Source organism: Aquarana catesbeiana, linkage group LG04 (genome assembly GCF_042186555.1).
Source record: "Aquarana catesbeiana isolate 2022-GZ linkage group LG04, ASM4218655v1, whole genome shotgun sequence".
Taxonomy (NCBI): Eukaryota; Metazoa; Chordata; class Amphibia; order Anura; family Ranidae; genus Aquarana; species Aquarana catesbeiana.
This window is the reverse complement of record NC_133327.1, coordinates 41,551,959-41,578,861: the sequence shown is the minus strand read 5'-3', so window position 1 is coordinate 41,578,861 and position 26,903 is coordinate 41,551,959. Positions and strand designations below refer to the sequence as shown.

The window sequence follows — 26,903 nt, the reverse complement described above, 5'->3', positions numbered from 1 at the left end:
AAATTAATGAACCATGGCTGATGCATCTAATAGATGGGATACCTCCTGTAATACCAATAGTTATGTGGAACTACAAAATGTTAAGACAAAGAGGTCTCAAGAATGGTAAATAATCGGAGGGTCAGCTACAGTCTATGGTACAAATATATAAGACTTTATTGATGAAAAAAGAAAGATTAAAAGTGTGAGGTTCATCAGAGGTGACACAACTTAGTGCCTCAACACCGGTGAACCACACTCTCACAATGTCAAACAGTCAACTCAGTAAAAACCACTGTGCTCAAATCGCCTCCCCACACACTCCACAGACCAGATTCCCCCCCTCACAGATGTGGGATCTTCAATAGATGTTAAGTGTTTGAAAAATATTCATTCAGGATAACTCATTGCTGTCCAGTAATGTGGTTTCAAAATAAATACTTGATGAACATATCATACAGAGCTAGTATTCCCATATAGCCATGAGTTGGCCACTAATATCTTGTGCACGGATCCTGATAGAATTATTTTACTCCCTGCATTGATCAGTGCAGATCATAAATTTAAATGGAATGAAAGCCCCACAATCAGTCCCAATATTTTTGGGCATGCTCCAACGTGCTGCTGAAAAGAATTTTAACCCTGTATCTTGTTATGTAGCTACATTATATCATGGAAGACAAGTCTTATAGGAATATAAGATTCCAGTCATTTCCTTTTTATCCTGGCACAAAGAGGCTGATCGTCTGCTCAAAGTGTAGGCAATGGTGAATCACAAACAATATAGCAAAGCTGTATATGGACAATGTCTCTTAATAAGCAGATATCCTTCCTCCGCCTCAATCAATTTTTTGATATAGCAGGCGGGGTGTAGCAATAGAGATTCATTGAATGAAAAGCAGAGCAGTATCCAGCCTAATCTTTGAATATCTCTATAATTAGTATGGAAGTATGAAAAGTTCACCTTGCAAAGGTGCTTACCCCTCCTTGGGTCATGCAGTTTGTTGCAGCGATTTCACAGGAAAAAGGCTCTGTATGGTCGCTCTGTGCAATTTCCCTTTCACAGCTGTTGTTAGAACGTTGGTGTGTAGATAGGATATCTGTTTTCCTCACGTCCACAAGATGAATGGAGCATTCACTATTCAGTTGTAGGGAGATTGGCCTGTATAGCTGACAAGAGCCATTCCTTATAGTAATCAGTCTCAATAAGGCTGGGTGCAGGGGCAAAGTGTCGCCATATCCCACGATGAAAAAACACCAGGAGTCATCTCATGGGTCAGTGAGGGGGACTGGAAGAGAGAGCAGGTCATTGCTGCAGCGGCTATATGCAACAGAGGGCCATCAACGAGTATCTGTGCGAATACAGCATGATGACAGGCTCAGGTCGCCTCGGCTTTTTTTCCTCACGCCAATGGCTGATCATTAAGGATGCATGGACTGTATTGTCACCATTTGAGGAGGCCACAAGGACGGTGAGCCGTGACAGTGCATGCATCAGTGACACAATCCCTGTTGTGTTCCTGCTGGGGTAGACTCTGCGTGGCATTATGGACAGGGCACTGGAGGCAGAGCAGCAGGAGGAAGAGGAGGACTTCCTTTCCTCTCAAGGCCCACTTTATCCAGACACCATCATTCCTATGTCACAGAACACACAGGAGGAGAGAGGGGGATTCTGGCACTTTCATAAGCTTTGAAGAAGAGGAAGACATGCGTCAATCTGTAAATGATGGCTTTCCAACACCAGGACCCTTGGGAGTAGTATGTGGCTGGCAGGAGGAAGTTCCAGATGCTGTCATCCTGAGTGACCCAGAGGAGTCTGCTTCTCAAGTCTCAGCAAATTTGAGGCGCATGGACAACCTCATGCTTCAAAGCCTGCAAAAGGACCCAAGAATACGTGGCATAAAGGACAAGGATGATTACTGGTTGGCAACCCTCCTTGACCACCGTTATAAGGGGAAGGTCTCAGAACTCATCCCGTCCCCACAGGGTGCAGAAGATACAATCTCTTGAGGACACGTTAAAGAGGATTTTATTGAACGTTTTTCCTGACTCTAGGTTACAGTGTCTTAGAAAACATAGTTTTGAGTCTTCTGTTGGTCAAGAGAGGAGCGTTGGAGAAGGCATCTGCCTAAGTGAGGCATTTCGGAATTTTTTTTTAGTCCTCGCCACCCAGGGCTGTCAGCTTCCCCATCCCATCGGCAGCATCACATGGTGGACTATTACCTCGGGGCCAAAACAACAGAGATGAAGAGCTTTCAAGCTGACGATCCACTGACTTACTGGGTCATGAGAAAAGACCACTGGCCAGAATATGCCCAGTATGCTGTTGAGTTGTTGGGCTGCCATGCATCCAGCGTGCTTTCAGAATGGGCATTCAGTGCTGCAGGAGATTTAGTTACTGATCATAGAACGCATCTGTCCACAGACTCCGTGGACCGTTTGACTTTTATAAAAATGAATCAGTCCTGGATTACCAGCTATGAAGCCCCTGATGCCGATGTCACCGATTACCATATATACTCGTGTATAAGCCAAATTTTTCAGCACATTTTTTATGCTGAAAAAGCCCCCCTCGTCTTATCCTCGAGTGAGGCAGAAGGGCCCGGCTGTCTGGTGGGGATAGGAGAAGGCAGAGGCAGAAGAGCTCCGTGGCTACTCTGGCTTTTGGAATGTGTGTTTTTATTGAGCTGACATCGGGCTCTTTGCCCCCTCTGGTAAATTCCTGCATTGTCACCCCTCGTGTGTCCTGCACAAGAGATGGGAGTGGGACAAGGAACACCACCTAACAAATAATGGGGGGGGTTTTTGTGTGTGTGTCTGTGTACATGTGTGTGCCTGTGTAATTTACCAATAGCTGCTGCATTTCCCACCCTAGGCTTACACTCGAGTCAATAAGTTTTCCCAGTTTTTTGTGGTAAAATTAGGTGCCTCGGCTTATATTCGGGTCGGCTTACAGTATACTCGAGGTATATACGGTAAGTCTTTTTGGGATGTGGAATCTCTGCAGGACTTCGAGGCTGCCTAGCTTTGAGGATGTTCAATCATTTCATCTGGAAGAATGCTTTTTGGTATAGGTTTCATGGGCACAATTTACAGCTAAAGACCAATTTTTTAGCACCTGTTTGACAGGTGCATATCAGTGCAATTCTTTACAGCAAGGCCAATTCTTGCTTTCATCAAGATTACCTCTATAGGGTTACAGTGGGAAGGCACCACTGACACCCAAAGACCAATTCTTACACACCTGTTACTTTTATCCAAAGTGTCACCAGAATATGTCCAAAAAATCTCTAATCTTGTTCCCAGTGCACTACATTGTGGCCTCATCATACACACTGACTCCCCAGCTGTTGCTGAGCAAAATAAAGGCAGGGGAAATTTTTTTTGGGCTTTATGCTTTTACTTTAAAAATAAAAAATCACTGCTCATTTAAAAATGACCTTTTTCACAAACTTTTTTTTTTTTTTTTTATTGATACATGTCTCCCCAAGGCAGGACCTGGACCCCTATAACCATTGCCCAATTACTTGCATATAAGCCTTCAAAATGGGCACTTTTGATTTTTGCCTTTCGGGTCCCATTGACTTTAATGGGGTTCATTATTCAGGTCTGAACTTTCACGGTGTTCAAAAGTTCTAGTGCGACCCGAGCAGGAGTCCATTCGGCCCATCCCTAGCAGACATCCACAGCTCAGGTGGGAGAATCTGTACACAGGACAACTATTGGTTGTGCACTCCAAAAATCTGGCCTTTATGGAAGAGTTTCAAGAACAAAGCCATTGTTGAAAGAAAGCCATAACAAGTCCCGTTTGCGGTTTGCGAGAAGTCATGTGGGGGACACAGAAAATATGTGAAAGAAGGTGCTCGGGTCGGATGAGACCAAAATTGAACTTTTTGGCCTAAAAGCAAAACTCTATCTGTGGTGGAAAACTAAAACTGTACAATACCCTGAACACACCATGCCCACTGTGAAACATAGTGGTGGCAGCATCATGTTGTTGGGATGCTTTTTTTCAGCAGGGACATGGAAGCTGGTCAGAGTTGATGGGAAGATGGATGGAGCCAAATACAGGGCAATCTTAGAAGAAAACCTGTTAGAGTCTGCAAAAGACTGGGGTGGAGGTACACCTTCCAACAGGACAATGACCCTAAACATACAACCAGTGCTACAATGGAATGGTTTTGATCAAAGCATAGCCATGTGTTAGAATGGCCCAGTCAAAGTCCAGACCTAAATCCAATTAAAAATCTGTGGCAAGATTTGGAAATTGCTATTCAGACGCTCTCCATCCAATCTGACAGTGCTTGAGCTATTTTGCAAGAAAAATGCACAAAAATTTCACTCTAGATGTACTTGATTTGATTGTAGCCGTATTAGTGCAATTGTGACAGAGAAAATTGAGTACTGTCCGTGATACTTTTTTTTTATTTGCACTAACATACAATTTTTCAGGACAAGCTTTCGGGGTATGTCCCCTTCTTCAAGGTCCAAGCAGTACTGATTCACAAATTTTTAAGCAGAATGTTAAAGAAGGAAAAAAAAAAAAAAAAAAAAAAAAAAAAAAAACCAAAACACATACAAATCAATGGCAATAAAGATAACAGCAGAGTTAGTGAGATAAGACAGAGGGAGAGCTAGGGAGGGAATGCAGGGGGGATGCTGGTCACAGAGCGGTCGTAAAACTTTAGCATAATGTGTAAGGAAACCAATATCTAAATTCAGGCCATTATTCTTCGTGTCAAAAAGAAGTATCATTCTTAGTTCAAACGTTTTCCTTTCCTGGATAGTTCTGAAATTCCCTTTAAGAACTAAGACATTGAGGTCTTCTATAGTGTGGTCCGATTGTGAGAAATGATGTCCCACAGGTGTGCATAAACTGTCTTCTTTATGTTCTTTGATGGTATGTCTGTGCAAATTCATCCTCGCTTGCAACTTCTGTCCTGTTTCACCAACATAAGATCCTTTGCTGCACCTTTTGCATTGGATGAGGTACACAACATTACTTGAGGTACAGCTGTAAGATCCCATGATATTGAAGGTCCCATTTGTGTGTGTAACACTTTTGGATAGATTTATCTGGTTGCATAGTTTGCAGCGTTTTTTATTGCAGGGTTTGCTACCATTATTTGTGACTTCATAATCAGAGTGAAGTTTCCTGCTGATTAGTTTGTGTCTGAGGTTGGGTGGTTGTCTGAAAGCCAATAATGGGGGTTGTTGGAATATTCCTTTTAGAGTTTCATCCTCTGTTATAATGGGTTGTAAATCTTTGATTATCTTTTTGATCCCTTCAAGTGCTGGGTTGTATGTGGTGACTAGAGGTACTCGGTTATTTGTTTTTTTCTCTGTGTATTGGAGGAGATTTTCTCTTTGGGTTTTCAAGGCTGTGTTTATGCTGTTGTTGATGATTTTGTCTTTGTAACCTTTCTTATGGAAGGAGTCTGCCAGTGTTCTGAGATGTTTATCTCTGTCTTCTGGGTCTGAACAAATTCGGTGGTATCTGATGGCCTGGCTGTGTATGATGGCCCGTTTGGTGTGTTGGGGTGAAAACTGGAACTGTGAAGATAGCTGCATCGGTCAGTCGGTTTTCTGTATATCGACGTGTGTAGCTTGTCATCCCTGATGTATACTGTAGTGTCCAGGAAGTTGACATGTGTGTTCGAATAGTCCATTTTTAGTTTGATAGATGGGTGAAAAGTGTTGATCAATGAGAAGAATTGGTTTAGATTTTCTTCACCTTCAGTCCATATCATGAATATATCATCAATATAGCGATAATATCTGTATGGCTTTTGTTGTATGCTGTTCAGAAATTTGTCCTCCAGGTCAGCCATAAATAAATTTGCATATTGGGGTGCCATTTTGCTGCCCATAGCAGTGCCCATACACTGGAGATAGATGTCATTATTGAAAGTGAAGTAGTTGTGTGTAAGAATGAATTCAATGAGCCGTGTCACATCCTCAGCAGTGTATTTGTGGTCTGGTGAGGATGATAAGAATCTGTGACATGCCGCCAACCCATTCTTGTGAGGGATGTTACTGTACAGAGATTCTACATCCATAGTGACTAGAAGTGTATTAGGTGGTAATTGTTGTATATTGTTAAGCTTGTTCAGAAAATCAGTGGTGTCTTGCAAGAAACTTGCAGTGTTCATGACTAAAGGTTTTAACATGTTTTCTACAAGGCCTGAGATATGTTCGGTAAGTGTATTCATACCTGTTATAATGGGTCTGCCTGGATTTCCTGGCTTGTGGATCTTGGGCAGCATGTAGAAGTCTCCAATTTCTGGATTATCCGGAATCGCATTGATGAGTTCTGAATGTAGGTGGCTTGGTATTGTCGCAATGAGACCTTTTAATTGCTGAGTAAAATCCTGGGTCGGATTATAATCCAGTTTTTTGTAGTAAGTAGTATTTGCCAGCTGCCTCTGGCCCTCTTGTATATATTTGTCTGTATCCATCACAACGACTGCTCCCCCTTTATCTGCTGGTTTGATGGTTATGGCCTGATTATTGCGCAGATCATGTACAGCTCTTCGCTCCAGTGGTGAAAGGTTGTATAATATTTTCTTTTGCTGGGTGGATATCAGGGATGTAACTCGCAGCCTGAAGCTGTCAATATAGGTATCCAGTTTGGGGTTGCGTCCTTGTGGAGGTGTGAAGTTGCTGTTCTTTTTACTTTTGTAATCTCCTATTGTCCTAGGATTCCTTTCCTTACTATTCATGATATGGACTGAAGGTGAAGAAAATCTAAACCAATTCTTCTCATTGATCAACACTTTTCACCCATCTATCAAACTAAAAATGGACTATTCGAACACACATGTCAACTTCCTGGACACTACAGTATACATCAGGGATGACAAGCCACACACATCGATATACAGAAAACCGACTGACCGATGCAGCTATCTTCACAGTTCCAGTTTTCACCCCCAACACACCAAACAGGCCATCATACACAGCCAGGCCATCAGATACCACCGAATTTGTTCAGACCCAGAAGACAGAGATAAACATCTCAGAACACTGGCAGACTCCTTCCATAAGAACGGTTACAAAGACAAAACCATCAACAACAGCATAAACACAGCCTTGAAAACCCAAAGAGAAAATCTCCTCCAATACACAGAGAAAAAAAACAAATAACCGAGTACCTCTAGTCACCACATACAACCCAGCACTTGAAGGGATCAAAAAGATAATCAAAGATTTACAACCCATTATAACAGAGGATGAAACTCTGAAAGGAATATTCCAACAACCCCCATTATTGGCTTTCAGACAACCACCCAACCTCAGACACAAACTAATCAGCAGGAAACTTCACTCTGATTATGAAGTCACAAATAATGGTAGCAAACCCTGCAATAAAAAAACGCTGCAAACTATGCAACCAGATAAATCTATCCAAAAGTGTTACACACACAAATGGGACCTTCAATATCATGGGATCTTACAGCTGTACCTCAAGTAATGTTGTGTACCTCATCCAATGCAAAAGGTGCAGCAAAGGATCTTATGTTGGTGAAACAGGACAGAAGTTGCAAGCGAGGATGAATTTGCACAGACATACCATCAAAGAACATAAAGAAGACAGTTTATGCACACCTGTGGGACATCATTTCTCACAATCGGACCACACTATAGAAGACCTCAATGTCTTAGTTCTTAAAGGGAATTTCAGAACTATCCAGGAAAGGAAAACGTTTGAATTAAGAATGATACTTCTTTTTGACACGAAGAATAATGGCCTGAATTTAGATATTGGTTTCCTTACACATTATGCTAAAGTTTTATGACCGCTCTGTGACCAGCATCCCCCCCTGCATTCCCTCCCTAGCTCTCCCGCTGTCTTATCTCACTAACTCTGCTGCTATCTTTATTGCCATTGATTTGTATGTGTTTGTTTTTTTTTTCCTTCTTTAACATTCTGCTTAAAAATTTGTGAATCAGTACTGCTTGGACCTTGAAGAAGGGGACATACCCCGAAAGCTTGTCCTGAAAAATTGTATGTTAGTGCAAATAAAAAAAGTATCACGGACAGTACTCAATTTACTCTAGATGTACAAAGCTGGTGGAGATATAACCAAAAAGACTTGTAGCTGTAATTGCAGTGAAAGGTGGTTCTACAAAGTATTGACTCCGGGGGGCTGAATATTTGTATTCAGCCCCCCACTTTTCAGATAGTTTTCAAAATTTTTTACAAATAAATATCATTTTGCTTCCACTTCACAATTCTGTGTCCCTTTGTTTTGGTTAATCAAATACAGACAGTCCCCGAGTTACGAACAACCAAGTTACGAATGACTCCTACTTACGAACAGCCTCAAATGCTGGCCACTTGTGCTCCACAGGGGTCCTGGACCTTTCGAGCCCTTCCGAACACATCCCACACTGCCGTACTACGCCCCAGATAACATAACAAGCACCCGGAACATCCCACATCCATGTAATTGGGCAGTTACACTTACAAACGCTGTGTTCCGACCGGAAGTTACACTTACAAATGCAGTGTTGCGACTTTCGAACAACTTCGACTTACGAACAAACCTATAGTCCCTATTGTGTTTGTAACTCGGGGACTGCCTGTAAAATCCCAATGTCGGAAGTCCCGCATACCCAGAATATTATGTGTATCCCTTAGGTGAAGTTTAGGGACGAACAACCCCCCCTGTTCGGTTTGCATCCAGAACATGCGAACAGGCAAAAAATTTGTGCGAACACCGTTAAAGTCTATGGGACGTGAACATGAAAAATTAAAAGTGCTAATTTTGAAGGTTAATATGCAAGTTATTGTCATAAAGTGTTTGGGGACCTGGGTCTTGCCCCAGGGGACATGTATCAATGCAAAAAAAAAGTTTTAAAAACGGCTGTTTTTTCAGGAGCAGTGATTTTAATAATGCTTAAAGTGAAACAAAAGTTAAATATCCCTTTAAATATCCCTGTAAAGTAGCGCATGTTTATGACAGTTCAAGAGCAAAATGACATTTCTAAAGGAAGGGGAGAAAAGATTCGACGTAGGGGAGAAAAGATAAATAAAAATGATGATGAATGTTATTGGCTGATTGTAACCAAAGAGGTGGAGCAGTAAAATAGCTAGAACTAAGTACACACGTACTTTGGCTTACGGTGTCTGTTGAAAGTTCTAAGAAGATTCGACGGAGCAGGTAAACTATACGGCGTCGTACAGTTTAGCTGCTCCGTCGAATCTATTATGAACATTCGACAGACACCATAAGCCTTCAATGACAGATTCGACCTTAATTTGGATATTCGGAGGAATGCAATTTTTAACGAAAAACTAAATAAATAAAAACGAATTTTGGGAGTAACTAAATAAATTTATTTTTCGGACGAAAACGAAATTCCGAAACAAATCATTTCAGTGTGCACATGTCTAGCTAGTGGTGCCTCTTGCTTAGGTGTTGCAATCTCTGGGGCCTTTCAAAAAGGTGTGTGTGTGTGTGTGTGTGTGTGTGTGTGTGTGTGTGTGTGTGTGTGTGTGTGTGTGTAATGACAGATCATGCGACACTTAGGTTGCACACAGGTGGACATCATTTCACTAATTATGTGACTTCTGAAGGTAATTGGTAGCACCAGAGCTTTTTATGGGCTTCATAACAAAGGGGGTGAATACATACGCACATGCCAATTATCAGTTTTTTATTTCTGAAAAATAGTTTTATGTGTATATTTTTCTAATTTTACTTCACCTACTTAGACTATTGTGTTCTGATCCATTACATATAATTTAGATTAAAAAAAAAAAACATTGAACTAAAGTCTGTAATGTAACAAAATAGGTAAAAAGCCAAGGAGGGTGGAAACATTTTGCAAGGCACTGTAACTCGCACCATGAGCCATCACTTAAGGCAGAACACTTTTTTTGATAAAGGCAAGCTCCTACCATATCCAGCCCTCTCCTCTAGATACCCTGACTAAACCATTCCTTTCTTCAAATACCTACAAATTAGACACTTTCTCAATGGCTCTAAACCACTCTCCAATTGGCACAGGGATCACACTCCCTTTGAAGCGATCTGCACCAGATCGGAACCCCAAAGACACCTGATTTCGGACATAGACTCGCTCATATTCACAGGCTGTGAACCCAAGGCAAATGCAATTAGCCAACAATGGGAAAGAACTCACATTAGATCTGTCAAAGGAAGAACAGGAGCAAATCTATACCCACATCCACAAAGGGTCCACTAACATATCAGCACAGGAAAATTGATTCAAAATCTATTCTAGGTGGTACAGGACCCCAGATAAGATCCACAAATACCATCCCATTGTCTCAGCGCTCTGCTGGAGATGCAACAAAGCCCAGGGCTCCATGCTCCACATTTGTTGGGATTGCCTGTTAATACAGCCCTTCTGGAAAGAAATGCATCGCCTTACCACTCATATAACAACCTGCAAACACTCCAGACTTCACCCCGGAACAATACCTGCTTCACCACACATCCATACCCCAATCGACCTACAAAAGCTCTCAATGCTGCCAAACAATGCATACCCATACATTGGAGAAAAAACACCCCCCTAGTATCTCTGAGTGGCTCCAACGCATAAGAATAGCTGAAATGGAGGACCTAGTCCACCAAGCAAGGGAGACCCTGACAAAATTACAAAAAACCTGGGCCTGCTGGCTGTACTTTACAGAATCAGAATTCCAAAACCTCTTAAATATTCAATAATAGCTTGACCTGGGGATACCCATGAGACATTGTATGTATTCACCTGGCATACAAGTGTAAACTGATGCCCCACCCCACCCGCCCTCTTCCCTACTCTCCCCTGAACAGTGACTAAAGCTTCCCAGTAGGGCCTAGAGTCATACAAGACAATCTACACATTGCTGCAGTTCAACATAGTGTTTGGGGATAAACCTCCAGGGATAATTCCTAATGTGGAATTTTGTTATAAATAGAACACCAGAGGAGTAGATCGACTCAATTAAACTTCTCAGAAAACCGGTAAGATGGAAAGACAAGTGCCAGCTATCAGAGCCTCCACCCACTCAGTTCCCAGTAGGGGTGTTTGGGTGCCGTGGTGGCATGCCTGGTTTTTCTGTAATTACATTAGAGTCCCTCAAATGTACTACCCCAATCCTCTCCGGGTTGGACCCTTATGGATCTGCAATTATACACTTTGTGAAGGTCAGTTTAATATGGCTTGCATTATCAATATCTTGTTTGCACTTACGTTTTGTCATTTCTTTTACTTGTAACAGCTTCGCTGTTTTTTCCTGTGAGTTTGAAAAATTAAAAAAAAATGTTGAAACAAAAAAAAGTGCCATTTTAGGAATAAAAATTATTCAATACCTGGAGATTTCCTTGGAAGCCGCAGAGAGCTGTCAATTATTTCAGTAACTATATGGATGTAGCTTAGCAAATCCAGAAAGATCTTGGAACAAAAGTCAAAAGAAATAGGTGTAGTGGCCACATTACAGGACAGATGGAGGGTTAAGAAAAGGATGATCTCTTTCGTGATTTAGTGAATGGGATCTTAGGGGGAGAAGGTCCTCTGAGCCAATCTGCAGAGAGGAGCAGGGCAATTGTATTCTCATACTTGTAAGCACCCAAAGGCCTAAACATCTCCCACCCTGTATTTTGTTTCCTGTTGCCTTTTATTCTTTGTTTCCAACAGAGATCACCACGAGTTTTCAGTTTGAGGGTCTTTGAAGGTGTTTTGTTTGTATAAAGTTGGGCAGGGACCCTATAAAGTATGACATCCCATTTTAGTATTGACTCGGTTAAATTGATGATAGGCAACTCCTATCCTCATATTGATTAGTGGTTCCAAATTAATAACTACTGCAGTAGGGAACAGACACAAAAGATACGCTCAGCATCTTTCCAAATAACTGTTCTGCTTTATTATGACGCAATTGAAGGTTTTTATGCACATGATTACGTAGGTATCACATTAATATTACAATTGTATGTTTATGGTAACAAGGGGCTTAACATAGACAGGCTAATTCTAATCAGGACTCGAAAGAATGTAAACATTTACTGAAAACATTATTAGTGCTGTGTGCACAGTGAGGGCAGTGTGCAATACATACAAAATAGAATACAATTATATACAGAACTTACAAATTTCCATTACAGTCTCCCCTCTTTTGATCAATATTTTGATCACTAACCATACCTGCTATCACCTTTAACCTGGAACCTCCACACGCTTAGGTGGAGGTAGTCCTGGCCAAAGAGGAAAAAAAAAACTCCATTGTGGAGAAAATAATAGCTGAGCAACTTTTTCATTACAAAATGACCTTTCATTGTGAAAAACAAATGATTGATAAGACATATTTACAGAGTACTGGCTGTACACTCCTGTGGCCAGAATGGCCTTCTAACTGAATTGTGGGCATGCTGACTTATCAGCATATGTAAACACAGACAATTCTACATAAAATGGAAGACGTACAAAAGACAAATATGACTTCAACATGGCTAAACTACTTTTCAGATAGATATAGATATAGATATAGATATAGATATAGATATAGATATATCCCTTACAATTAAAGTAATTGAATCAAAAAGTACCCTAGACTGTGATCACAAGAGGGAAACAAATCAAACACAGAGATGTCTTTAATTTGGTCATTTTTGCAGTGTCTGGTGTGGATCCAGGTGACTTTTCCTTCAAGTTTTGCAAAAACTGTACATGAAATAGATGCTGTATTAAGTCTCCAAACATTTCCTTATATATAAATGTCTCTTAACAATCCACAAGTCACCTGGCTTTAGTTTTAGATCCTTCCAAACTTTTAGGATCTGGAATTGGGGAGAAAACACATAAATGAGTTTGTAAAAAACCTTAAAAGATCAGCAACATTCTCTGTGAGATCCAAATGGAGGACTTCAGCTGCTGAGACAAAATATAAGCAAATGAGTAACACATTCCCAAACCAAATCCCATAGGGAGAGAGTCCAACATCCCCCTTAGGGGCTTCATCAAATATAAGAAAACATTCAGGCAAAAGTTTTCTAGTTTCTTACTCTACTTTTTCCGCTACATTGTAGACAGTAGGGGGTGTAAAAATAAAACCTCAAAACTTCTAGTAAGGACTCTCCTATAAAAATGATTTCCTCTGTTACTCTCTGTACTTTCTGCACTCTATATTTACAAACTACTTCTGATAACACTTTTTACTGTGGCCTTTGCAGTAGCATTTGCCACTGGACATCCAAAAAACATGTTCATACAGACAAAATCCATACTTGTAAGATCCTGACTTGGGCATCTGGATATATCTTTTTGTAATCTCTGGAAGGGATGTTCAGCTTTTGGTAACACCTTTGGTAACAGGTAAATCAAGAAGTGGTATGTTATAAAAACAACTGTGGAGAACCCTGACTCTATCCCACGCTCATTTACTAAGGCAGCCATAACTGCTTGTGACTGATGACATGCTCCATGTGTCAAGCTGGAGGGAAAAGAGTGGCTGGCAGACATAAATGATCACCTTTTCCAAAGTCCTGTTTCATAAGAAGTTGCCCCCTGTGGACCACTTGTTCTTCTCGTTCTGGGGTCCTTAAAGTTGAATTATTAATCCCAGCTATACTGGGCCAGAACTAGGGTGGAATCTGTGAGTTGCACAGACCCATCAAGTGTCTGGGGCTGTAAATGCACCATCTTTAGTCAACTGGTCTTCTTCCATGTGTGAACGTTAATATGGCTACCTCAGCAACAACCTGGAAGGCTGAAAACAGCCAATCAAATTAACTTGGCATGCTTTATTGGTTTACCTGCCGAAGTAAAAACAAACTTCTGGCCCTTCAAATGGAACCAAAAGCTCTCTATATCTCGACTATCTATATAAATATACATTCTTTTTATAGCTCACAGGCTTTGCTAAAACATGGAGCTCTGCTTCATGAGCTGGGGAAAAAAAGATCCAATGACTTTGAATACATTGACAGAGTATCCTTCTGGGTGATAAACTGCATACTCAAATCTACAAAAAAATTAATATCTGGGTCTTCAGGGAGTGTGTCCTGCACTGGGCTCACAGCAGCTGATTCCCACATCAATTTAACACGTGTCTTTTCCTTTCTTTTGAATAAATGTACGCATTTTTCATTGTTAGATTTGTACATAAACAAACTCATATTTTAAACCTTTCATTAGACAAACATTTAGTTAGCTGTATATTTGCTGTGCAGAATGTCGGACCATTAAAAATTAAATGTTTGACCAAAACAATATCTAACTTTGTCTAATAGCACCTTTGCATAAAAGCTGCAGCTCTGATATATCGGGATGAACCTTTCATTACTGGGTCCAGCTTGCATAAATATATTACAATGGCTTGTTTTCTATCATGCTGTTTGTGTAAGAACTCCAGTTTCATGTTTCAAAAGACAACTTTTTCCTGGCAATATTATGATAAATGATAACAATACCCTGCGGTCATAGAGAGATGCCCATAAATCCAAAATATTCTTCTGTTTATACCACTGTACTTAAAGGGGCACATAATTTCACACATTCTGCTTTGGATTTCAAAAATAAAAACAAAAGGATCAACAATCTGTATGATGGACCAGAAAGCATCAAAAACTATAAAACAACTGGCTGCAGGTGGCATCTATCCTAACAGGGTGTGTGGACTTGATGTAATGGGTCTGTTATATTTAAATTTTATTTATTATAACTCTCATATCATGGACCGCACATCAAGTTATTATCAAAAATCTTAAAATATAATTTTTTTAGAAAAACTTCTTATGTATCCCATCCATCTTGGCTTTGTTAAATATTATGGCAGCTGTATTCCAAATAACAACCTCATCTTAATCTTTTTTTCTCTCAATAAGGGCTTATTGAATAAATGTAAAATTACAAAAATTGTTATCTTAATCTAAACTAATCCCATTTACAAATTTCCCTAATAACCTGGATTTCATTTCCAACCAAAGGTTGTCTAAACCAGTTTCAATATATCTATATTATTAATAAAATTGTTAAACTCATATTAGAAATTAATACTCATTATTACTTAATTTTACTTAATTTCCCTTTTTTAAATGCACTGTTTCCACTATCAAAGGATATTCAATTTGTGTAATACATGGTTAAATGTAACTTTCGTTTTACCATGTTTGGAAAACAGATTCAAAATAATTGTGATCACAATGTTTACCATTAGATTCGTTAACCCGGCACATTTTTTATAAATGTTTTGTCTAAAAAACTGGAATTGGCATGGTGTCCTTCCAGCTTATCACTGACCTCTCATCCCAGCCACATTCGTTCATGAGAGCACAAAGGAGGGGGTCACATCTGCGTACATGACACACACAAGGGATAGAGCTAAAGCTCCCAGCATTCGCATACGCATACACCAACATCTCTCTAAAATTGCTTACATTTTTCCCATTTGTGCACAACACATGCATATCATTCTCTCACTTTCTTTTAACTCTTTAATATTTCCCTGCCTAAATTCTGCTTTCCTTATTTTGTTCAGATATCTTTTACAGTATATCTAGCTTCTATGATCAGACAGGCAGCCATAGTGCTCATCCCATCTTCTCTCTCTGAAAACATATAAAGTATTCTGTTTTACCTCTCATTTCTCTGTTTTGATTTTACTAGTTACATAGTTACATAGTAGGTGAGGTTGAAAAAAGACACAAGTCCATCAAGTCCAACCTATGTGTGTGATTATGTGTGTCACGAAGATCCTGCCAGTAACCGGCGTCCCAGGCGCACGGGAACCCGGCCACGGGTCCCATTGCGCATGCGCGTGCGTTCACGGGTGCGGCCACGCACGGGCACGCGCGCGCACACTCCCGCTGGTGTCAGGCGGGCTATTTAAACCTGCCTGTCACACTCCATCCCCGCTGTCTGCTCTACAGCGTTCTGTGAGTGTTACCTGATCTGATCTGTGTTTCCTGTTATCTGACCCGGCTTCCTGTTTGACGATCCTGCTATCTGCCTGCACCAGACCCTCTTGGCTTGCCTGACCATCCCTCTGCATTACCCCTGGTACCTCTGCTGTCCGAACGTTACTGACCACCGGCTTGTTGACCCTCCGCTGTGTTCATCAGCTTCCAGTCTGCTATTACCTGCTGTTGTTCCTGGTTCCAGTCCAGCTTCCAGTCTGCTATTACCTGCTGTTGTTCCTGGTTCCAGTCCAGCTTCCAGTCTGCTATTACCTGCTGTTGTTCCTGGTTCCAGTCCTGCATTCCAGTCTCTGTCCTCAGTCTACTCCTCAGACTACTGACTCCAGAGGGTGCCACCACTACTGGACTTTAAGCAACTGTTGATCCTGCCAGGCACCCATACCACTCTTCACTCCTGACCCTCTGTCTCCATTCCAGGGGAACTGGAGTGGGAGCTGTAAGGGAGGTGTTTTCCTGCACTTCAGGCTCACAACCTACCAGGTACATGACAGTAGCAGACAGCCATGTCTGAGCCTGAGCAGGGAACATCTCCCATGGAGGAACTCTGTGCACACCTGGCAGGATTGACTGAAGCAGTAAAAAATCTGCAGCAAGGATACACCAGACTGGAGGAACAAGTGTTAACCCTGTCTAACCCCATTGGGACCCAGGGAGCTTCCTCTGCTCCTGCTCCTTCAGTTGGGCCTTCCTCAACGGTGGTGATGCTCCCTCCGGAACCTAAGGGTCCCACACCTGAACATTTCTTTGGAAATTGCCATAAGTTCAGAGCCTTCCGCAACTCCTGCGAACTATTTTTTGCTCTTCAGCCACGTACCTTTTCCCTGGAGGCTACAAAGGTGGGCTACGTAATTTCTCTACTCTCTGGTGACCCCCAAACCTGGGCCCATCGCCTCTTAGAGCAAAAGGACATATCTCTGACCAACCTCTCCACTTTCTTTGACGCATTAGGCCAGTTATATGATGACCCCCAGCTATCTGTAACTGCAGAGGCGGCTCTACACACCCTTCAACAAGGTTGCAGAGCAGCAGAGGATTATGTGGCTGAATTCAGGAAGTGGGGTGCGGATACTAACTGGAACGATGCGGCTCTCCGTTATCAATTTCGGTTGGGACTTTCTGATCCTCTGAAGGATGAACTGGCCAGGGTGGGTACACCACAGACTTTAAATGCTTTAATCGATCTAGCTATCCAGATCGATCGACGCCTACGAGAGCGCAGGTCTGAGAAAGCTATGGGGTCTTCTCGTCCAACTTGGGTTACCCCTAAGGTTCCCCATCACCCATCATCAACACCACCTACCTCCACGCTTAACTTACCTGAGCCAATGCAATTAGGAGTCCTGCGGCCTCCACTCACCCCAGAGGAACGACAACGTCGTCGAGCAAATAACTTGTGCCTGTATTGTGGGGAACCCAGGCACTATGTCAGGAACTGTCCCCTCAAACTCCGTAAGTGTTTATCCCTATCTACTGACTATGTGACATCTCTGGTTAAAAATACCACTCACCTTGCTCTTCCTCTTCTGCTACAGCTTCCAGGGAAGGATCTACAAATCACCGCCATTATTGACTCAGGAGCTTGCAGCTGTTTCATGGATTCTCATTTTGCCATCCAACACCAAATACCCTTGTCACCTAAAGCCCATGGACTTTCTATCCATCTAGCTGATGGGACCGCTATCAAGTCTGGACCTGTCACCCAAGAGACTATGCCAATACCCGTTTTCGTTTCCAACGTCCATCAGGAACAGCTGCGCCTGGACATTATCGCTTCACCCCTGTTCCCCATAATACTCGGCATGCCATGGTTACAGGCCCATAATCCGGACATAAATTGGATCACGGGTGAGGTGACCTTTCCCTCTCCGTACTGCCAACAGTTTTGCAGAACCCAGAACATCCAGGAGAACTCTACTCTGTTATGTCTAGATACAGATCCTAGTCTACTTCAATCCATTCCTTCCACCTATCATGATTTCCTGGACGTATTTAGTAAACAGAGGGCAGAGGTGTTACCCCCCTCACCGGGCCTATGACTGTCCCATTGAGTTACTTCCTGGTGCTGAAATTCCTTTTGGAAGAATATTTCCCCTGACTGAGGTGGAGCAAGGGGCATTGAAGGAATACATTGACGAAAACCTCAAAAGAGGCTTCATTCGTCCATCCACGTCCCCCGCAGGTGCAGGCATCTTCTTCGTGCAGAAAAAAGATAAAACCCTCAGGCCGTGTGTGGATTACCGCGAACTAAATAAAATTACTGTGAAGAATCGGTACCCTCTCCCCTTAGTACCAGAGTTGTTTCAGAGACTGGGGACGGCTACCATATTCACCATACTTGATCTCCGTGGGGCCTACAATTTAGTTCGTATCAGGGATGGAGATGAATGGAAGACCGCTTTTCGTACCCGTTATGGATATTTTGAGTACCTTGTGATGCCTTTCGGCCTGTGTAATGCCCCTGCCACATTTCAATACTTTATTAATGATGTGTTACGTGACTTTCTAGACCTGTTTGTCATCGTCTATTTAGACGACATATTGATTTTCTCTTGTTCCCTTGAATCCCATCGCAGGCACGTCAGAAGTGTATTGGGCCGACTTCGACAACACGGTCTATATGCAAAGGCTGAAAAATGTGAATTCGAACAGGAAAGTATTCCATTTTTAGGGTTAGTCATCTCCAGTAAGGGCATTAAAATGGACCCCCAGAAGGTCACGGCTGTTCTAGATTGGCCAGTCCCGACTGATAAGAAAGGAATCCAGCAATTTGTTGGATTCGCTAATTTTTACCGCAAATTTATTAAGGGGTTCTCAGCCATCATTGCACCCATCACACAGCTTACCAAACAGGGTACACGCTTCCATTGGTCGGCCGAGGCTCAAAAGGCTTTTGAGACTCTCAAGGGCCTTTTTACCTCCGCCTCTGTACTGAAGCATCTAGATTCCTCTCTGCCATTTATTCTGGAAGTGGATGCATCTGAAATTGCTGTAGGAGCAGTATTATCCCAAAGACAGGGAACCAAAGCCCTGCTGCATCCTGTGGCTTTCTTTTCTCGTAAATTATCCACGGCAGAGAGAAATTATGATGTAGGTGACAGAGAGTTGTTGGCAATCAAGTCAGCATTGGAGGAGTGGCGCTATCTGTTGGAGGGTGTCGCTCATCCAGTTTTAATCTTTACAGATCATAAGAACCTGGAGTATTTGAGGTCTGCAAAGAGGTTGAAACCACGTCAGGCCAGGTGGGCTCTCTTTTTCTCCAGGTTCTCCTTCCATGTCACTTACCGTCCTGGCTCCAAGAATACCAAACCTGACGCCCTGTCTGTTTCACAAACCTCAAGAGATTTCCCCTCCAGACACCATTTTGTCTCCAGGGAACTTTCTTCTACTTCAGGGAAACCTGCTTTCCCAGATTAAACAGGCCTCCGCAGAAATAGAATCTTCCATTAAGACAGAGCTACAGGTTAAGGATGGGTTATTGTGGCATGAGAGTAGGATCTTTATACCTGAAACACTACGAGTTCCAGTACTAGAGCTCTGCCACGATCATGCGCTGGCTGGGCATTTCGGTGTGGCTAAGACCACTGATTTGGTTCAGCGCACCTTCTGGTGGCCTCAGCTGCGCAAAGATTGTAAAGAGTTTGTAGAGTCCTGTACCACCTGCCTTAGGAACAAAGGGCACAAAACAAAGGCATGGGGTCTACTAAAACCCTTGCCTGTCCCAGATAGACCCTGGAAAATGCTCTCAATAGATTTTATTGTAGAACTACCCCCGGCCGGGGGCTTCACTTCAATCTTTGTCAAAGTGGACTGGTTGTCGAAGATGGCGCACTTTGTCCCAATGAAGGGTACCCCTTCAGCTACAGAAACAGCACAAGCATTCATTAAAGAGGTCGTCAGGCTCCATGGGGTACCAGTTAACATCGTTTCAGATCGAGGGGTACAATTTACCTCTCGATTCTGGAGGGCTTTGTGTAAAACCTTGGACATTGAACTCTCATTTTCATCGGCTTATCACCCCCAGACTAATGGGCAAACAGAAAGAACAAACCAGACCCTTGAACAATATTTGCGCTGTTTTTCTTCCTTTGCCCAAGATAATTGGATTGCTGTTTTACCATTGGCCGAATTCGCTTATAACAATTCTATTCATTCTGCTATCAAGCAAACTCCGTTTTTTGCGAATTATGGTTTCCACCCCTCATTTTTACCAAACTCTCTTCCAGAATGCATAGTACCCGCAGTCCAGGAGAAATTGGATTTCTTTACCTCTAACAACCAAGTTTTACAGGACACCATGACCAGAACCCAGGAGTACAACAAAGCAACCTTCGATAAAAAGAGGCGAGGTGAGCTCTTACTTGCACCTGGGGATCAGGTATGGTTGTCCACCATAAACCTCATGTTGGCCTGCCCTTCCAAGAAATTGGGTCCCAAATTTCTTGGACCATTCCCTGTTAAACGGAGAATTAATGAAGTTGCATATGAACTTGAACTCCCGGATTCACTAAAGGTACATCCAGTTTTTCACGTGTCCTTGCTTAAACCATCTATTACTAACCCATTTCCAGGTCGAAGTACGGATCCTCCTGATCCAATCCTGGTAGATGGGGAAGAGGAATTCGAGGTGGAGGCTATCATGGACCACAGGAAAAGAGGTAACCAAAATCAATTCTTAATAAAGTGGAAGGGGTTTGGCCCAGAGGAGAATTCTTGGGAACCAGAGGATAATATTCATGCTGAAGACCTGTTACAAGCCTTTAAAACAGCTCATCCAGAGAAATTTTTTCAAAGGGGCAGCCGGGGGCTGCCCCTGGGGGGGGGCAATGTCACGAAGATCCTGCCAGTAACCGCCGTCCCAGGTGCACGGGAACCCGGCCACGGGTCCCATTGCGCATGCGCGCGTTCACGGGTGCGGCCACGCACGGGCACGCGCGCGCACTCCCGCTGGTGTCAGGCGGGCTATTTAAACCTGCCTGTCACACTCCATCCCCGCTGTCTGCTCTACAGCGTTCTGTGAGTGTTATCTGATCTGATCTGTGTTTCCTATTATCTGACCCGGCTTCCTGTTTGACGATCCTGCTATCTGCCTGCACCAGACCATCCCTCTGCATTACCCCTGGTACCTCTGCTGTCCGAACGTTACTGACCACCGGCTTGTTGACCCTCCGCTGTGTTCATCAGCTTCCAGTCTGCTATTACCTGCTGTTGTTCCTGGTTCCAGTCCAGCTTCCAGTCTGCTATTACCTGCTGTTGTTCCTGGTTCCAGTCCAGCTTCCAGTCTGCTATTACCTGCTGTTGTTCCTGGTTCCAGTCCAGCGTTCCAGGCTACCTTCTGCTGTGTACCAGTCCAGCGTTCCAGTCTATTACCTGCTGTTGTTCCTGGTTCCAGTCCAGCGTTCCAGGCTACCTTCTGCTGTGTTCCAGCCCAGCGTTCCAGGCTATCTTCTGCTGTGTTCCAGTCCAGCGTTCCAGTCTATTACCTGCTGTTGTTCCTGGTTCCAGTCCAGTGTTCCAGGCTATCTTCTGCTGTTGTTCCAGTCCAGCTTCCAGTCTGCTATTACCTGCTGTTGTTCCTGGTTCCAGTCCAGCTTCCAGTCTGCTATTACCTGCTGTTGTTCCTGGTTCCAGTCCAGCTTCCAGTCTGCTATTACCTGCTGTTGTTCCTGGTTCCAGTCCAGCGTTCCAGGCTACCTTCTGCTGTGTACCAGTCCAGCGTTCCAGTCTATTACCTGCTGTTGTTCCTGGTTCCAGTCCAGCGTTCCAGGCTACCTTCTGCTGTGTTCCAGCCCAGCGTTCCAGGCTATCTTCTGCTGTGTTCCAGTCCAGCGTTCCAGTCTATTACCTGCTGTTGTTCCTGGTTCCAGTCCAGTGTTCCAGGCTATCTTCTGCTGTTGTTCCAGTCCAGCTTCCAGTCTGCTATTACCTGCTGTTGTTCCTGGTTCCAGTCCTGCATTCCAGTCTCTGTCCTCAGTCTACTCCTCAGACTACTGACTCCAGAGGGTGCCACCACTACTGGACTTTCAGCAACTGTTGATCCTGCCAGGCACCCATACCACTCTTCACTCCTGGCCCTCTGTCTCCATTCCAGGGGAACGGGAGTGGGAGCTGTAAGGGAGGTCTTTTCCTGCACTTCAGGCTCACAACCTACCAGGTACGTGACAATGTGTCAGTATTACATTACATATCCCTGTATGTTGCGGTCATTCAGGTGATTATCTAATAGTTTCTTGAAGCTATCAATGCTCCCCGCTGAGACCACCGCCTGTGAAAGGGAATTCCACATCCTTGCCGCTCTTACAGTAAAGAACCCTCTACGTAGTTTAAGGTTAAACCTCTTTTCTTCTAATTGTAATGAGTGGCCACAAGTCTTATTAAACTCTCTTCTGCGAAAAAGTTTTATCCCTATTGTGGGGTCACCAGTACAGTATTTGTAAATTGAACTCATATCCCCTCTCAAGCGTCTCTTCTCCAGAGAGAATAAGTTCAGTGCTTGCAACCTTTCCTCATAACTAAGATCCTCCAGACCCTTTATTAGCTTTGTTGCCCTTCTTTGTACTCGCTCCATTTCCAGTACGTCCCTCCTAAGGACTGGTGCCCAGAACTGGACAGCATACTCCAGGTGCGGCCGGACCAGAGTCTTGTAGAGCGGGAGAATTATAATTTTATCTCTGGAGTTGATCCCCCTTTTAATGCATGCCAATATTCTGTTTGCTTTATTAGCAGCAGCTTGGCATTGCATGCCATTGCTGAGCCTATCATCTACTAGGACCCCCAGGTCCTTTTCCATCCTAGATTCCCCCAGAGGTTCTCCCCCCAGTGTATAGATTGCATTCATATTTTTGCCACCCAAATGCATTATTTTAAATTTTTCTACATTGAACCTCATTTGCCATGTAGTTGCCCACCCCATTAATTTGTTCAGGTCTTTTTGCAAGATTGTTGTAGTGCCTGACCCCAAATTCATCCCACAACTTAACATGAAAATGTCCCTTTCTTTCTAGTGTTAATGTCACCCTTGATCCATCCTGCTCACATAGATAGCTGTTTCTCTAGCTGTTTACTCTGCATGATTCTTGGTCCCTGTGGACCTTGGTAACCCAGTTACCCATTGTGGATCCCTGTCCACTTTAACCATTAATCTAGGGGCTTAGTATAGGCGGAACCGCACCTTCGGTTCGTATATAGCGCTCCTGTTGCGCTGGGCATTTTTGAGGGTTTTTTTTACCCTTCAGTACCTTACTTAATTCAACGCCCATAATGACTGGCCAGTCTTCTCTACATGTGCCTATATTCTCTTGCCTCTAAACTACTTTATCTAGCAGATATACTACATATACCTGTGAACAGCACTATTCTTCCCTTTCTTATCTATAACACTCCGATGGACAATAGACAGGGACAACATAACATATAACCACCAATCAATACAGTTTGATTAAGGGGAGTAAAATAGGTACCCTTTGTCCTGAAAATGCCTTACCGATCAAGGAAGTCTGAAAACTCAAATGTAAGCAAAAGGCTTACCTCAGCCGGCTGATTATCAGAAATTCCCGGATCGTCTCAAGCTCCTCATTTCGGATACTCAAGGTCACCTGAAATCCCCTCCTGGCTGGCTCGCCATGTTGACTCAGTTAAATTGATGATAGGCAACTCCTATCCTCATATTGATTAGTGGTTCCAAATTAATAACCACTGCAGTAGGGAACAGACACAAAAGATACGCTCAGCATCTTTCCAAATAACTGTTCTGCTTTATTATGACGCAATTGAAGGTTTTTATGCAAATGATTACGTAGGTATCACAGTAATATTACAATTGTACGTTTATGGTAACAAGGGGCGTAACATAGGCAGGCTAATTCTAATCAGGACTCGAAAGAATGTAAACATTTACTGAAACCATTATTGGTGCTGTGTGCACAGTGAGGGCAGTGTGCAATACATACAAAATAGAATACAATTATATACAGAACTTACAAATTTCCATTACAGTCTTGTCCGGTATTTGAGACCCAGTATTAATGTACAGATAGGTATTTTGTGGTAGTTTTCTGTAATCATCTCCTAGATGGTGTGGTGCTGTTGGGGCCTACCAAGTAACAGAATTTGGGTCACAGATACAATGTTCTGGGTGTTTTCTTCTTGGTGCTTTCAAAAGCCATCAACCCACCGTTATTGCCATTAATTAATAAATCTTGTTATTTATTAAACTTAATTGTGTACTAAAGGATTGCAATGGCCATTAAACTCCACTCCTGTGTGGTCTATGTATGCACTGGGTAATACAAGTCGTAAGGGTGGTTGTTGCTTCGTTGTAGTGGCAGGTTCACTATAAAATATTCTTGTCATGTTGAGGTAGCACTTTGTTTTTGCCTATCAGATGGCAGATTAGTGATTGATCAAACAAATCATTCATCTTTAATTACAGAAGAAAATGTAATTGATATGTTTGTATCCTATGCAGCTGGCTAAGAAATACGGGTCAGTGTTCAGCGTACAAATAGGGACACAAAAGATGGTAATCCTGTGTGGCTATGAGACGGTGAAGGATGCTCTCATCAACCATGCTGAAGAGTTTTCTGAGAGACCTTACATCCCCATATTCCAAGACGTTACAAAAGGACATGGTAACTTCTGTCTACATTGATCTGTAACCTCCTATTCACTAAGTTTACAGTGAGGATGATTTTTTTAAATGATAGTAAAGAGTATAACTATGTTGCTCATCGCAAAAAAAAAAAAAAATTCAGTTTTGATTGGTTATTTCTAACAGATCTAATTTTCTTTATTCCAGTTAAAAAAAAAGTGTACTTGATGATTTTTTTATATATATATTTATGCCAAAGGGTAAATGTGCATTGCCACTTGAACCACCTGTAGATAACTTTTTTTTTTTTTTTTTTTGTCTTAAGTTTTTATGTTTGGGTTTTCTTGATGTGAACCAGTTTGTGAATGCCAAAATGAAAGTGAAATTAAAATGCCAAAAGAATGAAAAGAAAATTGCAAATATACTGATTTCCAAACGAATGTCCAAAGTTATAGTATTGATTTAAACAGTATAAATATGGAATATAAAGTGGTCAGTGCAACAAGTCGCTCTACAGTAGAAAGTGTCTCATGTTATCTGGTCATCTTGGTTAGCTCAGGAAAGCGGAGATTTAAATAGCTAAAACATAGAGGCTAGCTGGAAATTACCTTTCTGGGGGGCATTATGTAATCAAACAGTGTACAAAATACCAATTTTTAGGAAACTACAGTAACTTCACATTAAAATTTAAAGGTCATTTTTAATATTATTGAATAGCTTGTGTAGCAATTGTATATGCTATGCTTATTTTTTTTGTAACAGAAGTGTAGTTCTCCTATAAGTTAACGATTACGTCATTAAATAAACTAAATAAAAAATGCATCTTGTTTTTCACCTTTGCTGTCTACTTTGCCTCAATGAGAGATCCAGACTAGAAGAAAAACTCCCCTGGAGGTGTACATCATGTCATTGTGACAAGGTAATTCACTTTTGCCTTCAGTTAGGTTTAGAAACGTGGGAGTGTAATGCTTATGATTAATAAACAGGGGCAGTAATAATTTGTAAACTGAGAGAATGTATCAAAAGAGAAAATGTACACGTTTTCATCATATCTTTAGCTGTTACAATAACATGCATGGGTTCAGTCTAGAATTAAATGACATTGGGCGTTTTGTATCGATGAATAGTCTAACTGCCTATGAACAAACCCACCAGAAGAATGAAAGTGAACATTGGGACATGTTTTGGACCAGATGGTCGGCAGCTAATTTTAAAAACTAGGAAGAGTTATAGGAATGAAGGGGGGTATTGAGTGCCTTAAGGGTATATGGCATATGTTTAAGTTATGTTAACAACAACAACAGCATTATCTTTAGAGGTTTATCAATGACAATCAAAGTCTATAGGTGGAAAATATGAGACCCGCGATTTCCAGGTTTTTTTTTAATTTAGACACTGAGTCAGTAAGTTTAGCTACCAACTTTTCATTGGAGAATGTGTTTTGTTCTAGTTTTACTTTGGTTCATGAAAGGGCAGTGGGCAACCAAGCTTTAGCAATTCTTTGCTTAGTTTCTGTGAGGACATTTGTCATAAAACTGATATGTGGGGCCTTTTGGTTTTAGGTTAAGTACCATTTTTCCCTGCATTAAATAGTCCACAATGGGAAAGGGGAATGGTGAGGAGCACTGGGGTTTTGTGACACCCAAATATTAAATGATCATACAATATGAAAATATAAAACAAGCATTTATTGAAAACGCTAAAATGTCACTTCTACTGAAATAGGGGACATAACTAGACATTAAAAATGTGCAAATAACATTATCGAATAATACAGTACAATAGATCCAAATAGATATACTAAATTGTGCATTTTGCCAAGTGACCCCCCCCCCCCCTCCCGATGTGTTTAGACCAGTGTGGTCTTCTTCAGGGATTTGCTGGAGAAGATGCTGGTTGGTAGTGCTATGTTACAAGTGGGGAATGTCTCTCGGATTTACTGATCTTTTGGCTTATTGTCACTCAGATTTTTTTTCTTGCTATTGGATTCCAGCCCACAGATTTTCTTACTAATTTCCCAATAACTGTGTTTGATCTGCAATCACCAGCTGGTGGGTCACATGATTAGCTCTACATCTGTCCATGAAGGTATATTGCCCTCATTTTTTGGCTGTTATCCCTTGTGTCTGGGAAACATGGGCTGCTAGTGTCTTTCTACCCTGTGATTCCATCTTGCTCCACCTCCACTCTGGATGATTTTCAGCATCACCAATCGATTGCATTTTTGTAAATTTTTCAGCATCCTCCATTGTGCTATCCAAGAACCAACCCTGAAGAAGACCACACTGTTTGAAACGCGAAACAGCTGTGCTATTTATGGGAAAACACCTTAGTGCATGTAAATGCTGAACAAATATGTTAATGGCAAAATGCACAATTTAGTATATCTATTTGGATTTACTGTA

General features: G+C 42.1%; 1 protein-coding gene and 1 long non-coding RNA gene across 2 annotated transcripts in view; one reads left to right on the top strand and one right to left on the bottom strand.

Moving 5' to 3' along the window:
• The window catches only part of LOC141139198 (uncharacterized), a 1,175,459-nt gene that overhangs the window by 530,902 nt on the left and 617,654 nt on the right, over positions 1-26,903 (bottom strand). The window lies entirely within an intron of this gene.
• Positions 1-26,903, top strand: part of LOC141139183 (cytochrome P450 2K1-like) — an 88,093-nt gene that overhangs the window by 3,442 nt on the left and 57,748 nt on the right. Inside the window, exon 2 of the mRNA XM_073625091.1 lies at positions 24,376-24,538. Coding sequence (XP_073481192.1) covers positions 24,376-24,538 — 163 coding nt within the window. The remainder of the gene's footprint in view (positions 1-24,375; positions 24,539-26,903) is intronic.